Raw genomic sequence first — 17,066 nt, 5'->3', positions numbered from 1 at the left:
CTGACCTCGTGATCCTTCCACTTCAGCCTCCCAAAGTGCTGGTATTACAGGCGTGAGCCACCACGCCCGGCCAAGACATTGTTTTTCTATTGTTCTTTAGATTTTTTTGTGCATAGGTCCTTTAGCTCTTTTGAGCATATTAGACAATAGATTTAAAATGTTTACATAGTAAATCCAATGTCTGTGATTTCTCAGGGAAAATTTAGCTTATGTATTTCACTGTTAATGGACCACCCTTTTAAAATTTCTTTGCATGCCTCATGATTTCTTGTTGAAAAACTGGACTGGTTATTGTAACTATGGTAACTATGGAAATCAGATTTTCCTCTGTCTCTAGGTTTTGGTGTTGCTGCTTGTTGTAGTTATTTATTTGGGGACTTGTGAAATTAATTTTATAAAGCACGTTTCTTTGTCATGCATGGTCTCTGAAATCTCTTTTCCCTTAACTCAGTGGTTAGCTAGTGGTTTGACAGCAGAGAGAGCATTAAATATCTGGAACCAAAAATAAAAGAAAAGTCTCCAGATTTTTACAGATTGGCCCTGTGTTGAGGCACCTCTTCAATGCTTAGTCAGGCTGATTACAGCTCTGACTTAGCCCTACTTTACTCCCTGCTGTAGCTAAGCCTAAAGGAAAACTAGAAGTGAAAACGTAGATCTCTTCATATTTTTTCTGGTTATGGACTCTGCCCTGGACATGTGCATGGGCCTTCAGATTGTCTGATATGTGGGAGCTTTTCACATCCCTCATAGCCCAGGTATCTCACTTCTCACCTTTCCAGCTAGGTTTTCAATGTGTCTCTTGTTTGCCTCAACCGTATCTTTTGCCCAGGCTTCAATATCTCATTCATTTGCCTTTTAATGTCTTTGAGGACCATTCCTTTTTCGCAAAGCTACTTTCTGCCCTGAGAGAATTCCCAGTTATGCAAAACAAAGGGAAGCCCTTTGCATCAGTTTTTCATGGAGCCTCCAAATAGGTCAGAACAGACAAACACAATTCCTTGGAAACAAGGTCTGTTCTACTCCTTCCAGAACCAAGAACCCACAGTGGGAACTGGCTGCCAAAGATTGCTGCTAGGCTGGGGAGGGGGTTGCGTGAGAATAAGTTAAAATGCCAGAAAGCTTTCCTACCACATTTCAGCCCTTTCCTGGCTAAAAGTTATCTTAGTTGCTATAAACGTTTGACTATCTTCAGAGTTCTAATAAACTTGATTCTTATTCTGACAATATTTGCAAGTTTTTTGGTGTTTCTGGGAGGGACAAGCACCTCGAGTTCCATTCTGCACCCTTTTTGCTTATGTCACTCTAAAACAGGGATTTTTTTTTTAACCTGGGTTCTTTGTACTTCTAGCAGGTTTGTGGAGGTCCTTAGGAGGTTAACAAAATCCTGAAATTGCATGCCAAAATTTTGATGTATGTGCTTTTTTTCTGAGGTAAGGATCCATTATGGTCTCAAGGGGGTCCACAACTCTAAAAGTTTCAAGGACTACTATTTTAGGGGATCGCCTGTTTAAATATAAAATACTAAAATATAAAATTATGCTTTGAAAAGAAAACCTGTAAATAGTAACTCCTTAGGAGCTGAGAAGAAAATTTCTTATTTTAGATACTCAGTTTCTTAGTAGATAGCAGGGTTCATTGCAAACCAGGTAAAAAATACTAAGATACATACTCTGTTAAAAACACAAGAACTTTGAGTGTCAATAGGTAATCTTCATATAATTCGAAAGTGTATTCCTTGCTTTCTAAATTCGTATAATGTATTATTTTCATGATTGAAAAATTAGTGTTCTTTTTAATGTATATAGAAACAAGTAAATTATCTATGACATTCTTTTAAGAATCCATTCAGATTATAGATTAAAACTTTAGAAAATAGAACTGTAATATGCTTATTTTGTTTCTGAAAGCGTAATGAATTTTAGAGTCTTTTTTCCTATTTTACTAGTTTGAATATTTTATAAAATATATTGGAGAGAAATTTTATGTTATGATACCTCAAGAGGAAAAGTGAATGTAAAGTGATAATTATTTTTTTCTTTTTCTTGGCAGGTTATTAACAAATTCAAACAGACTTACAACAACAAGAAATGCTGTATGGGCCCTCTCAAATTTATGTAGAGGCAAAAACCCTCCTCCAAACTTCAGTAAGGTATGAGTAAAATACACAAATTAAAAACTCTGTTTCTATAAACTTAAATATGTAATAGCTTTTTGATGTTGAAGGAACTCCACTTTTTGTTTAGCAATTATTTTCTTTATTGACCAATGTTTGTACATATACAAAATTCAAAAGCTTTACGATAAAAAGGAAGTGTCCCTTGTACTTTTCCTCCCACACCTTAAATTCCCATGCCCAGAGGCAGTCACTGCAACCCGATATTTATGTATCAAGGAATTGACTTTAGAAATCTTCTAGTCTAGTTCTTTCATTTATAGGAAAATAAGTCCCCTAAAAGATTAAATAATTTCTTTAGGTTCGCCGTTTGTACTTTTCCATTTAGCTTTTATCTCTTAGGATATCTGTTTCCCTATCTACTAATATTTTGCCCCTAGAGATACAGATAATTGATTCCCAGTTTAGTTTTATTGTTTAGGTTTCTTTTAGGAAGGTAGAAAAGGGGTAAATTTTTAGAATACCATTCTACTTCTTTTGAATTTAGTATCTAACATGGCACAATGACTTTAGCACTAAGAGAAGGTTAAACTTTGATTAAGATCTAGTGATAAAGTTCATGGGGATAAAAAATAATAAATTTCTAATTCACAAAGGTAATGCGTGAACTAGTATACCTTCTTTATACTTTCCCCATTCCAGTTTTAAGAATTCATTATTTAGCCACATTTCATCTAAACCACAGGCATTATGTGAAAATCTCATTGTACCATAGTCCGTTTATCTCTCTCTTTTTTTTTTTGATATGGAGTTTTGCTCTTGTTGCCTGGGCTGGAGTGCAATAGTGCGATCTCGGCTCACCGTAACCTGCGCCTCCTGGGTTCAAGCGATTCTCCTGCCTCAGCCTCCTGAGTAGCTGGGATGGCAGGCATGCGCCACCACACCAGGCTAATTTTGTATTTTTAGTAGAGTTGGGGTTTCTCCATGTTGGTCAGGCTGGTCTTGAACTTCCAACCTCAGGTGATCCGCCTGCCTCAGCCTCCCAAAGTGCTGGGATTATAGGCATGAGCCACTGTGTCTGGCCCATTTATCTCTTATACCCCATACATATTATGTATTTAATCATAGTTCATAAAACCTTCTCAACCTCCTATGCATATTCTGTTCCATATTTGTTGTTAAGTACATAAGCTAATTTAAAGTATTGTAAAATATGCTGAAAATAAAATGGGGAACAAATTTATAATTTTAACCAGAAATGTAGTTCAATAGATATGTATCTTAGAGAAAAAAGTTTTAAGTAAAGTATACTTTACAGCTCCCAAGGAAAAAAGGTATTCAATAATGTTACAGTAAAGGCCTTACTCAGTTTAAAAGTGTTTTGTAAGACTTGTAGTTTAACAGTAGAAGGGGAAAGGATGAGTATTTAGATTGTGTATAATATGAGGAAAAAATACGAGGTGCACAAGGACCTTTCAAGTGGTCTTTTAAAAAATTAACTTATAACTTTTATTTTAGATTTGGGGGGTACAGGTGCTAGTTTGTTACATAGGTATATTTTGTGACACTGAGGTTTGGGATATGAATGATCCTGTCACTCAGGCATTGACCATAGTATCCAATAGGTGGTTTTTGACACATTGCTCCCTTCTCTGCTATCCCCTCTAGTAGTCCATAGTGTCTGTTATTCTTGTCTTTATGTTGTATGTACCCAGTGTTCACCTCCCACTTTTAAGTGACAAAATGCAGTATTTGCTTTTCTGTTCCTGCATTAATTTGCTTAGGATTATGGCTTCCAGCTGTATCCATGTTGCTGTAAAGGACATGATTGTGTTCTTTTTTATGATTGCATAATATTCCACGGTGTATATAAACCACATTTTCTTTACCCAGTCCATCATTGATGGGCCTGTAGGTTGATTCCTTGTCTTTGCTATAGTGAATAGTACTGCAATGAACATATGAGTGCATGTGTCTTTTTTGTAGGATGATTTATTTTCCTTTGGGCATATACCCAGTAATGGGATTGCTAAGTGAAATTGCAGTTCTGTTTTTAGTTCTTTGAGAAATCTCCAAACTGCTTTCCACAGTGGCTAAACTAATATACATTCCCACCAACAGTGCATAGGCATTCCCTTTTCTTTGCAGCCTCGCCAGCTGTTTTTTTTGTGTTTTTAATACTAGCCATTCTGACTGATGTGAGATGGTATGTCATGTGGTTTTGATTTGCCTTTATCTGGTGATTACTGATGTTGAACATTTTTTCATGTTTTTTGGCTGCTTTTATGTCTGCTTTTGAGAAGTGTCTGTTCAGCTAATTTTTGTATTTTTAGTAGAGATGAGGGTTTCACTATGTTGGCCAGGCTGATCTTGAACTCCTGACCTCAGGTGATCTGCTTGCCTCGGCCTCCCAAAGTGCTAGGATTACAGGCATGAGCCACCATGCCTGGCCAAGAGTCACTCTTTAACCTGGCATAAAGTATTTAATTTCACTCTTTAAAGATTTTGTAGGAATTGATTTCCTGACTTTTAGCAGTTTTGTGTAGCAAATTTTGTTGTGGAAAAGGCTGAGGTCAGCTGAACTTTTTTCTTATATTGACTAGCTGTCAGATTAATTCTTTATCTTTGACATCTAGTTATTTTATTAAGGTATATCATGATGTCGATCATTTTTGGTCTGCCTTCCTGAGGGATGGTTTGTCTTTTTATGTAGATTCAATTATGCCTTCTTTTCCCAGAAAGGATTCTTGGAATATTTTAAGTAATGGTTTCATTTCTTTGTCTACTTTGGGAAATGAACTATATAGTATATATGTGCAATGTCTTTTATGCTGTCTTATTTATGCAGTCTTAATATTTTATTTACTTCAGTTTCTTCTTGTTCACTTTCCTCATTTATTTCTAATCTAATTTCAGCAGTGCCTGTTCTTTGGAATTTTTCCAATTTGCTTTCTTTACTGTGGTTCTTATTTTCTCTTCCAATTCTTTCCTGAGTTCAACATCTCATAATGCAGTTCATTAAATGAATTAAATACTATTGCCTGGATGTTTTTCTTGAACTCTTATATCACATAGGCAATCAATACATTTAGTCCTTTTTGAAATTCATGTTTTAATATTTGATCCAATTATTTATCTACTTTATGTCCGCTTTGATCAGGTGACATGTCATCATCTTCTATTTTTCTTTTTCTAATCTTTTTCACCACTCTATTCTTCTAATAGTTTTGTGAGGCATTTTATGCTGGGTTCTTTTTAATTACTCAGATTCAAAAGATAATAGCTTTGACACTGCATGAGTTTTACTTAGTAAAATGGACAGAGCAATGTCAGCCCAACAAAAGAGCTCCTTATGAACAAGCATTTTACACATGTATCATACTCAGTTTATGCATCAACCGAGATTGTCACTCCTTTCTTGACAGAGTAGCCTTAGTAATGACTTGCTCTATTAGTAGTCATGAAGCCAGGTCACCGGGATTGGCACTGCTGCAGCAGCAAACTGAGGAGCACTTAGTGTTGTGCTGACTTAACAGAGACACTGCAGTACCCCAGTTGCTGGACTTCCCCATGGAGTCTCTGGTTTCCCTACCAGCTGCCTAGAGAGAGCCTGGCTGATGCAATCCAGCAATGTAAGGGAGTTAAAACTCTACAGAAGACTCTTTGCCTAATGCTTTTCCACTTGTATTGATTTGGGGTTTCAGATAGCCTCTATTGTCGTAAAATAAAGTTTGTCTTGCTCTTTTTCCTTTTTGATTCTGGATAATCTGGGCATCTCTGGCCTGGGGGCTCTTCCTGTAATATCCATGGCTGCTCTCCTTGTTCCAACTTGAAGATTGCTTCTGGTTTAGGGATGCGATATCCCACTGAGATAAGGCATCTGTGGTTCTTTAGCATAACATCCTTGTAGAGAGTCCTCTGAGCAAGGTCCAAATGTTGCAGTACTTCTGGGTGAAGCCCACAATTATATCCAAAATCCATAGGATTTCTTTGATTTTCTTCTCATCTTGGAAATATGTAGAAATCTCTGAAGGTATATCTTCTCCATGCCATAGATTCCGGATGTGGCAACATCATCCCAGCCCTACTCATTCTGATCAGTATGTGCAATTCTAGGATCTACTCCTTTCTGAGAGCTATTGCCTTTGCTCAGGAACTCACTCTCATGTGTAGTGGTTCTTTTCTATGTGGGATCTTGTTGCTGAAGATGCCTTCTTATTTCTCAAGAGGTGCTTTGCTCTCTTGTGATAAGAAGGAAGAGAAGAAATGCACCTGCTAGTCATGTGACTATGGGCATAACACTTTTCCTCTTGGTTTCATTTTCTTATTTGTTAGAGTAGGAAGTTATACTGACCTGAGAGTGAGGTTATGGGCATAAACTAGTAAGAAATGTAAGTGTTTTCCATTAACAGCAGCTGTTTCCACTAACAGCAGCCTCTGTGACTGACTGCAGGCACTATGAGAACGTTACTGAATCCTCTGCACAACCCCATGAGGCGGTATTATTGATTCCCTCGTTTCACAGTTGAGGAAATCAAGTCTTACCTGTTACCATCTCTCATCAGACACTTCTTTTACACACAGTACCGCCCTGCACCAAGGCTCTCCTGACTCCCCCCATGGTTGCCTGGTCCATACCCACCACCTGCTACACCAGGGTGCCTCTGTGTTCCCATGCCCTGAAGTTGTTACTTTTATTGGAACATTTTATGGAACCCAAAGTACTTTTAGAAGTTACTATATGAATTACTAAATTCATATAGTAATCTGAATTTCAGACTGATTCACATTATTTTATATTGGTTAATACACATTAATTGACACCTTGCAGAAAAAGGATTGTTAAGAGGCTTTTTCTTATTTTGTTTTTCTGTCTTACTACCTCTGTTTCTTTCTCTTTTATCCGCATTCTCAGCTTATGACATTGCTTTCTACTTCACTGAGGAAACTGAAACAATCAAAAGAGAACTTCTATACATTACCATTACATTTGTCATCATGTGGTTATTTGTACCTACCTATTATACTTTCATGTTACTGTTGATTACTTTTTACAAGCTTCTTTATAAAATTAATTCCTCTGCATTATACTGTATAGTTTTTTCTCTCCCTATTTACAGTCATCACTCCAGTAGTTTTCTCTCCAGCATTGTCAGTTTTTCTCCTCTCCTCTAACTCATTGTCATTACTGTAAAAATATGCGATTATTTATCCCATTGTAATTCTTCTCTTGACCCCTGGGAATCCCTATCAGTTTCCTTAAGTAACACCCTATTGCTTTGCTTCATTTTGCAGCAAAATTCTGAATTTATTCTTGCATTGTCCACTTTCTCTCCTTGCATTCTTTCTTGAATTTACTCCAGTCAGGATTTTTCCTTGGTTAATTCATTGAAACTTCTTCATCAAGGGCATGAATATTTCCACATGATGAAAGCCAAAGCTCAGTGTTTATGTTATAGGAATTAAGAAATTATTTTAGGCAGATAGAGAGGAAAGGGGGTCCTTGGGAAGTTTTTGTTACTTTTAAAGCAGTTCCAGAAACATTTCTTGTCTAGCAGGACAGCCCTGGCTCTTAGAGATGGGCCAGCAAGCTTTAAAATGCAAATACTGGCCATTAAAAACTGGGTCCACCTAAACATGGTGATTCCTGTCATCTTTTCCTTGCCCCAACATGTGCCTGGCAACATGGCCACCCTCACCTGTTCCCGCATGTATAAAACATCATGGTGCCCTACCTTTGCATGTTAAAAAGCTAAGATGGGAGGGCCAGTTTTTTTTGAGGCTATGTGAATGACATTCCTGGTCAAAGCATCCCCTGAGCCCTATGCAAATCAGACACCGCCTTCTCCAGCCTCCTCATATAACTGTTTTCCCCTGCACTAGGGGTTTCCTTTCTGTCTTGGAGCCCCTCTCCCTCTGTCTCTGCATGGGTGAGCTTCTTCCTTCTTTCTTGCCTATTAAACTCTCCTTAAAACCACTCCACATGTCTGTTTCGGTTTTTTTTAAAATTTTTAAAAAATATTTAAACTGTTTTCTTCTTATTATTTTTTTTTCTAACCAGCGTGCTAATCCTTGTCATTTTATCTAAATCTGCGGGATACCAGGGACCCTGGTGTTCCTCCAGTCATAGGAGCCGTATCATTTAGACCTCATCTTACATGTCCTGCCAAGTTCAGTGGTCATTTCCCAGTCTTCATGTTGCTTCATCTTTTGCCTGCATTTAACACAATTTAATCACTCCCTCTTTATAATGAATTTTTTTCACTTTGTTTTCAGGCTGTTATACTCTCTTGATTGTCCTTCTACCTCAGTGATTGCTCCTTCTCAGTTTCATTTATGAGTTTCTCCTCCTTACCTTTACCTCCTAAAGTTGAGCATACAAAATATGTGATTTTGGTTTTTACTTATCTCTATCTTCACTCACTTCCTTGTGATTTCACCCATTCTCTGACTTTAAATATCATCCACATGTGAACAGTTTCGAAGTTTCAATGTTTGGGTCATATCTTCTTCTGAACTCCACACTGATTATCTTCATTTGAATATCTAGTAGACATCTCAAACTCAACATACCTAAAACACAACTCCTGTTCTTTCCCCCTGAAACCTGTTTTGCCAATAGTCTCTTCTGATATCAGTTAATGGAACTTCTATCTTCCATTACTCAGATGGCAAACTTTAACATTATTGTTGCCTGCCTTCTTTTGTCTCATATTCTACATCTGTTCTGTCAGGAAATTCTGTTGGTTCTACTTCAGATAGGGGATTCTGCAGCTATTTGGTAAAGTTGGCAATATTTGAGAATTAAAAAGAATAAGAATAAATATTTTAACACAGTGCTTTTTAAAAAATCTGAGTCTATTCCCATACTAAAAACAGAAAAAGGAAAGCTATTCTTACAGAAGGATACCAAGCTATATATGTAGGACTGTTATTTGGAAAAGACAACCATCACAGTAATACTTAAGTATGAATTTCAGTGAGTTCTGAAACCTTTAGGTCAGAGATTGTTGGGGAAAAGAATATTCATGTGGTCTGAAAATATCACCCTACAGAGTATTAGATAGGAGACAGGTGTATTTACTGTTGGGAAGTGCAGTGGACATCACCCACCTTAACCAAATGATTAAACTTAACATCAGTAATAAAGAGAAACTGACATTATATGCTTTCAGATATGAGATGACTAAAAGGAACACATCATCAACTATGTAAGACCCCTGCCAGAAATATTTAACTCTTGTCTATAATAATAATGGGGAATCAGTAAGACAATCCAAATTGAGAGGTGCTCTGCAAAATAAGTGGCCTAGACTCTTTAAAAGTGTCATTGTTATAAAAAACCACAAATAGTCTGGGGAACTATTCAAGATTAAAAGACTAAAGATACTGCACACCTATTAGAATGGTAAAAGGCCAAAAAACTGACAATACCAAGTACTAGTAAGATTCAGAGCAACCAGAACTCTCCTGTATTGCTGATAGAAATATAAATGGTAAGGACATTTTGGTATAAACTATCTTATCTGACTTTAAATATCATCCACATGTGAACAACTTGGAAGTTTCAGTGTTTGGCTCATGTCTTCTTCAGAACTCCACACTCTCAGTTTGGTACTTATTCAAGAGATATGAAATAGTATGTTTACAAAAAGACCTCTACACACATATTTATGACAGCCTTATTCATAATTACTAAAAATGAGAAACAGTTTAAATGTATATACATTGATATATGGATGAACAAATTATGGTGTATTCCTGTGATGGGATACAACTCAACACTAAGAAGGAACAGACTACTGATACATGCAACAACGTAGAAGAACCTCAGAAGCTTTATGCTAAATGAAAGAAACTACACACAAATGCTGCATTTTTAATAATTCCATTTATAGTATTTTGGAAAAGATAAAACTATAGGAACAAAAATTGGATCGGTGATTTCCTGAGGAGAAGGAATTGAGTATAAAAAGGAAGAAGGTACTTTTTGTAGTGATAGAAATAGTCTGTATTTTGATTAGAAAGTGGCTATACAACTGTATATCTTTGTCAACATTCACAATAAAACTGTATACCTAAAAGTGTAATTTACTGTATGTAACTTATACCTTAATAAACCTGATTTTTTTTAAAAAAGCATGGAAGAGACATGAATAAGTAAATTGTTTAATCCTTGATTAGGTCATGTATCAACATTTTTAGCTTAAAAATATGAATATGCTCTGTAGTTTACATAATAGTATTGTGTCAGTGTTAAATTCCCTGGGTGTGATAATTATATTGTGATAGAAGAATGCCCCTTTTCTTAGGAGGTATATGCTAAGCTTTTTAGGGGTAAGTATTGTGATATCTGGAATTGGTTTTCAAATGATCCAGTAAAAATAAATAGAGCAGAATGTTAACTGGTGAATCTAGATAAGTAGCATATTTATTATTTTTGCAAATTTCCTGTAGGTTTGAAGTTTTAAAAATTAATATGTTGAAGAAGAAAATTTATTACCTCCCTTGATATCACCTAGGTATCAATGGTAGTTCATAATACCATTTATCACCTTGTTATTTCAGTAGTCTGTTAATGAATCTTGTATATCTTTGCCTACCTGTCATTTTCCTGTTCCTGAGGAAGCACCAGAATTTTAACCAGACTGTTAAAAATGTCGTATCATACCAGAGCTTTGTTTAGAACTCTGTCATGGCTTCCTGTGTTTTATTCAGAGTAAAAGATTAATTTCGTAAATACCCTACGAGAATTTTTATCACCTAACTCTTCTGTTATCTCTTTTGACTCATCTCCTACTATTTTCTTTCTCTCACTCTAGCCCCGTTGGCCACATTGCTGTTCTTCAGACTCACAAAGCATATTCTTAACTTTACTCTAGCTGTACCTTCTAGTTAGTATAATGGTTCTTAAAATTTTTGGACTGAGGACCCTGTTCTACTCTTAAAAACTATGAGGAGCCAGGTGTGGTGGGTCATGCCTGTAATCATAGCACTTAGGGAGGCTGAGGTAGAAGGATTGCTTGAGTCCAGGAGTTTGAGACCAGTTTGGGCAACATAATGAGACCTCGTCTCTATTTAAAAAATACGTAAAAAACTATGAGGATCCAAATCTTTTGTTCATGTGATGTATATCTAATGAAACTATTAAAAATTAAAGTTGAGACAAAATTTAAATTTAATTCATTTAAAAATAACAGTAACAAACCCATTACATTTTAAATAACATTTTATGAAAAATATTTTTCAGAACAAGAAAAATTTTATAAAAAGCAGTATTGATTTATGTTTTTACAGATCTCTAATATCTAAAGGCAGCTGTGATTCTCATTTCTGACTGCATTCAATCTGCTGCGTTTAGTTGAAGTATATGAAGTCTTTTCAGATAATCGTGGGTATTCTTTGATATTACATCAAAATTTGAATGTTAGTTTTTTGTTTGTTTGTTTTTTAGTAGAGATGGGGTTTCATCATGTTGGCCAGGCTGGTCTCAAATTCCCAATCTCTAGTGATTTGCCCACCTTGGCCTCTCAAAGTGCTGGGATTACAGGTGTGAGCCACCACAGCTGGCCTGAGAGTTAGTTCTTTAAAGGTTAGTTGCATTGAAGAATCTGAAATCATATCATTAAACTTTTTGTACTCTGTTATATTAAAATTAGTCAATCTTATCTTGCATTTTGAATGAATCTTCTTTTGTAACATTCATTGGTCACTTGGAAAATATAGTTCACTGAATTATGCCAGGCTCCCTAATGCTGACACATCTCATTATACAATACTTTTTAAAAAATCTCATCACCACCAGTATTGGAAAACTGTCAAACTTAATAGTGGCAGATCCAAGTAATCCAAAAATCTGATTTTGAAATATCAAAATTTATAATTGGCAACAAATACTGTCAGTTATTTTCATTGAAATGACAGACTCAGTTTGTTTATAGTTTTAAAAATATTGTTCAAATACCTAAGATTAGATAAGATTAACATTCTTTTAAGTAAAATGATGTTCCATGGGGAAAAAGAGCTAATTCAGCTTACAACTCAATCATAAGAATGCTTTTCCTGGAGACCACCCTAGCACTTCTGTGTGTGGAAGTACTTTATGCATTATTTCCCATTTCATTTCATAAAATATTCAAAAGACAAAAACTGAAGAGTTGAGATTTAATAAAAGTAGTAATTTTTACTGCCTAGTTAACGCTTAAATAAAACTGGTTTTTCTCCACCCACTGCCCTTTTAACTGGAGGTGAAGAATACAAAGATATGTAGTACATTTTGATACTACTGCCTTAATTTGTGCTAACATGCTAACAGATTTACCTACCAGTGTTTTTGTACCTTTAGTGCAAATGTCAACAAAATAAAAAAGACCAATGATGTCTTAGTATTATGAAAATGGTTTTGTCATCACATATACGCCCAAAATTGTTTTAGGAATCCTCTAGGGGTCCATGGACCACACTTTGACAACCACTGTCTTACAACACTCTCCTTGTAGGTAGCTAGTTGACCCATTCCCTTCATCTTTGTTTGCTCAGAAGTCACATTTTCTATGATCTCTACCATGACCACTGTTTTTAATAATCTAATCTGTCACTGTGGTACCAGTGAAAGGTATCCAGGTTACTGCAGCAACCTCAGTTCTTGCCTCCTCAGAAGTAAGAATTTGACTGAGGGCATTAGGTAGTAAAAGAGACCAGGGCAAGTTTCAGAGCAGGAGTGGAAGTTTATTTAAAAGGCTGTAGAACAAGAAAGGAAGGAAAGTACGCTTGGAAAGGGACCCAAGCAGGCACCAAGGTCAAGTGCCGTATTTAACCTTGATCCTAGGACTTTATAGACTGGCTCCTTTCCCATGATTCTTCCCTTAGGGTGTGCCGCCTCCATGCACAGTGGCCCTCCTTACTCTTGGGAGGTGCGCATGCGCAGTGTGTTTAGGAAGTTGTATGCATGCCCATCTGAGGCTTTCTTCCCTTTTCCAGTATCGTGCCTTACCATCCCCGGAAAGTAATACTCCACCAGTTTGTCTCTTAATGCACATGCCTGAAAGATTGCATCTCCCTGATGCCTGTATTCACTTAACACTTTAGTGCAACAGGTGAAGATCACCAGGAAATGGCCTCTTCCTGGCACTGGGTGCCAGTTTATTACTTTTAAAGAGGCAATGTGATAATTGTCAAACCATCACTTGACATTCCTAGTGGGTGGAGAAGCAGCCCTTTGGAGCCCTGCTCAAGCCTGTCTACATACTGTGACAACTGCCATCAGCCCATGAGTATACCTGACTTTCCTCATTTTTACTCTTAAGTTTTTCAAATCACCTTTTAACATAATATATGTGTTTTTCTTATTTATGTATTTTAATTTTTAAAAGTGTTCCACTAAAACGTAAACTCCCTAGGGGTAGGAAACTTTGTGTCTTGTTTACTTATGTATTCCAAACTTACAAAATAATATTACATTTTAGGGTTTAATACTTATTTGTTAAGTAAATTTTCTGTGATTTTGTGTGAGATTTTTTTTAATAACTTAAAAAAATTTTTTTTTCTTTTTTTTGAGATGGAATTTCGCTGTGTCACTGATGCTAGAGTGCACTGGTGCGATCTCAGCTCACTGCAGCCTCTGCCTTCGGGTTCAAGCAATTCTCCTGCCTCAGCCTCCTGAGTAACTGGGATTACAGACACCCATCACCACAGCTGGTTAATTTTTGTATTTTTAGTAGAGCCAGAGTTTCACCATGTTGGCCAGGCTGGTCTTGAACTCCTGACTTCAGGTGATCTGCCCACTTCAGCCTTCCAAAGTGTTGGGATTACAGGCATGAGCCACCATGCCCAGCCAGAAATTTCCATTTCTACAGTCATATTTTATCTTTTCAGTAGTTAGTTTTCTTGCTCTCTGGTTGCTCATCTTTATGTAGAATTCTGTTCTTTTATGGACCCAGCAAATTGTCATATCTAAGGATTTATAGTGTGTTTTGTGTGTTTGTGTGTGTGTGTGTGTGTGTGTGTGTGTGTGTGTGTGTGTTTGTGCCTGTCTGTCTGTCTCTTTCTTTGAGCTTTTTTTTTAATGATCTGTTTGTCTTAATCACTTTAATGTTGGAGGCTGTCTTCATTTATGTGGTGATCTTTGACTTTGAACAATTTTTGGAAGAAGACACTAAAAAGCTGATTGGAAGATGGGTGTGTAAGTGGGCTTGTCATCTCGTGGACTTCATTGTAGGATAATAAGGCAGCAAAACCATATTTTCTTTGAGAACACTGAATTTCAGTCTCTTTTCTGAGTCTGTTCAGTTTTTTTCAGAGACAGATTTTCCATTCTTTTGCTGGAAGACGGGTAGATTGGGTTGAGGTGTAGAATAGGTAACATACCTGGCTTCTAAATATCTGGCAGCTGGGCACTGTGTCTCCTGCTGTAATCCCAGCACTTTGCGAGGCTCAGGTGGGAGGATCGTTTCAGCAACCTAATGTTGAGCAACCAATGCCAGCCTGGGCAACATTGTAAGAGCCTTTCTCTACAAAAAAAATAAAAAATTAGCTTAAGTGTGGTAGCGCACGCCTGTACTCCCAGCTACTCAGGAGGCCGAGGTGGGAGGATTGCTTGAGCCTGGGAGGTTGAGATAGCAGTGAGATGTGATCATGCCACTGTACCCCGAGCTTGGGAAACAGAGCAAGACTCTGTCTCAAAAATAAAACATAGAAATAATAAACATCTGGGAACTGGGTGTTGGAAGAGAGCTAGAGGTTTTCACTAGTCAGTATGTAGACTTATACTTATTTCTTACTTTCCAGTCCAGTGCTTCATTTCAACCTCCACTGTGCTTTATATCCCAAAGTTCAGTTTCTGTGATTCATATTTTGTTGTCCAGTTTCTCCTTCAAATAAACTTCCAGTCTTTGCTAGCACTGAGAATGCTAGTCACCTACCTTTGTAATAGGGACCCAGAGTCTGAGTCCCTATTACAAAAACCTGCTTCTCGCTCAGATTTTTAATCTCTTCCTCTATTTTAGCACCATTTTCCCTGCCATCTGTGATACCTAGTGCCTCTGATTTCTAAGACATTTGGAGGTGATGGTGAAGAGATAAATTAGCTTTCCTCTTATTGGTAGCTCCCTCTCTTGGCATTAAGGTTCCGTTTTTCTCTCCGCTTCTAAGTCGGTTCAGTTTCTTTATTTGCTTTTGTCTTTGTATATTGTGGACAGGATTATTAATGTCTACTGGCCTCTTCAAAGTTGGAATTTGTATTTCTGTTTCTTTAAATTTTTTCCTGAGAAGACACTGGGGTAGAAATGTTTTTACTTTGCTCACTTAATACTAGAAATATGTAGTAGTTCATTGTTTTTTTTTTAACTCAGTGAAAAGGCATATTTGAGCTATATTGATTTTTTTAAAAACACACTTTATATTTGCTTTGAAAAACTGATACTTGGCTCGGCGTGGTGGCTTGTGCCTATTATCCTAGCACTTTGGGAGGTTGAGGTGGGCAGATTGCTTTGAGCACAGGAGTTCCAGACCAGTCTAGGCAACATGGTGACATGGTGAAACCCTGTCTCTACAAAAAATACAAAAATTAGCTGGGAATGCTGACTTGCTCCTATAATCCCAGCTACGCAGGAGGCGGAGGCTGGAGGATTGCTTGAGCCCAGGAAGCAGAGGTTGTAGTTACAGCCTGGGCAGCAGAGTGAGACCCTGTCTCAAGAAAATAAATACAATAAAATAAAATAAAATAATAAAATATAAAATACCAAAACCTGATTTCTCTGTTCAAGGAAGAGGTGACTGGCAAGGGTGAAAGCATGATCAATGGGGAAGGATCCAGTTGTGCTGATTTTATTTGCTAACTTAACAGTTGGACGTATCTATTTTGTAAGCTAACTGATTTGTGTACATGAGTCTTAAGGTCATCTTTAGAGGACAGACCCAGCAGAGATGGTAACTACTCAGAAGATGATAGTTTACATGCTGATATTCTTTAAAATAGAGGTAAAGGAAAACACATCCAAAATATTAGAACATTTAAGAAAAATGTCATCATATTTTATTTGTGAGATACATAACATATAACTATAATTCTTAACTGAGGAGAGAGACTAAAGGATATGTTAGGTTGCTGATTTCTTTTTTTTTTGAGACGGCATCTCGCTCTGTCGCCCAGGCTGGAGTGTAGTGGCGTGATCTCAGCTCACTGCAACCTCTACCTAATGTGTTCAAGCAATTCTCCTGCCTCAGCCTCTTGAGTAGCTGGATTACAGGTGCCCACCACCACACCTGGCTAATTTTTTTGTACTTTTAGTAGAAACAGGGTTTCACCATGTTAGCCAGATGGTCTCTATCTCCTGACCTCATGATCCACTGGTGCCGGCCTCCCATAGTGTTGAGATTACAGGTGTGATCCACCACACCAGGCCAGTTGCTGATTTTATAAAACAACTTTAAGGACCATAGCATCAATAGTGATCAGGGGAATGAAAAAAAAAAACAAACCAACATTTGAGTGCCCACTGTATGTCAGGCACTGTTCTTAGCTGCTACATGCATTCTTATCAGTGTAATCGTTTATTAATGACTTCCACTTGACTACCCTTCACAAATATATTTATTTTTATACTTTTTGTACCTTAGTTCCTCAAATGATTATTAGATTTATTTCCAGTTAAGTACATGTAGTGAATAAAGTGAAGCTCATTAAAGTTAGATTATTTTCAGTGATTATTGCATCAAACACTTAACTGGAACGTTTGAACTTCTCATTTTGGTGTAATTGTTTTCGTGTGGGGGTATGTGATTTAGACACAGATGAGATCCCAAATACTTTACTATTTTTTAAAACAAATTTTACCATATATCTCATTCAATATAAGATTAATAGTAATCATAATCAGCTTCATGTTCATATATCTAATTATAATTTTAAAACAATATAATATATTTTCTGGTGTTTTTATAACATTAAATTTTT

General features: G+C 36.8%; 1 protein-coding gene across 2 annotated transcripts in view; it reads left to right on the top strand.

Annotated features, from left to right (window-relative positions):
• Window positions 1-17,066, top strand: part of KPNA5 (karyopherin subunit alpha 5) — a 62,600-nt gene that overhangs the window by 30,448 nt on the left and 15,086 nt on the right. For both annotated transcript variants that reach the window (XM_017497331.2, XM_037727573.1), the window contains one exon: window positions 2,050-2,149. In XM_017497331.2, the coding sequence (XP_017352820.1) occupies window positions 2,050-2,149 (100 nt within the window). The remainder of the gene's footprint in view (window positions 1-2,049; window positions 2,150-17,066) is intronic.

Source organism: Cebus imitator, unplaced genomic scaffold, assembly GCF_001604975.1.
Source record: "Cebus imitator isolate Cc_AM_T3 unplaced genomic scaffold, Cebus_imitator-1.0 Scaffold11, whole genome shotgun sequence".
In the NCBI taxonomy this organism is placed as follows: domain Eukaryota; kingdom Metazoa; phylum Chordata; class Mammalia; order Primates; family Cebidae; genus Cebus; species Cebus imitator.
Note: the sequence above shows the minus strand (reverse complement) of the source record. Positions and strands in the feature narration are given on the sequence as shown.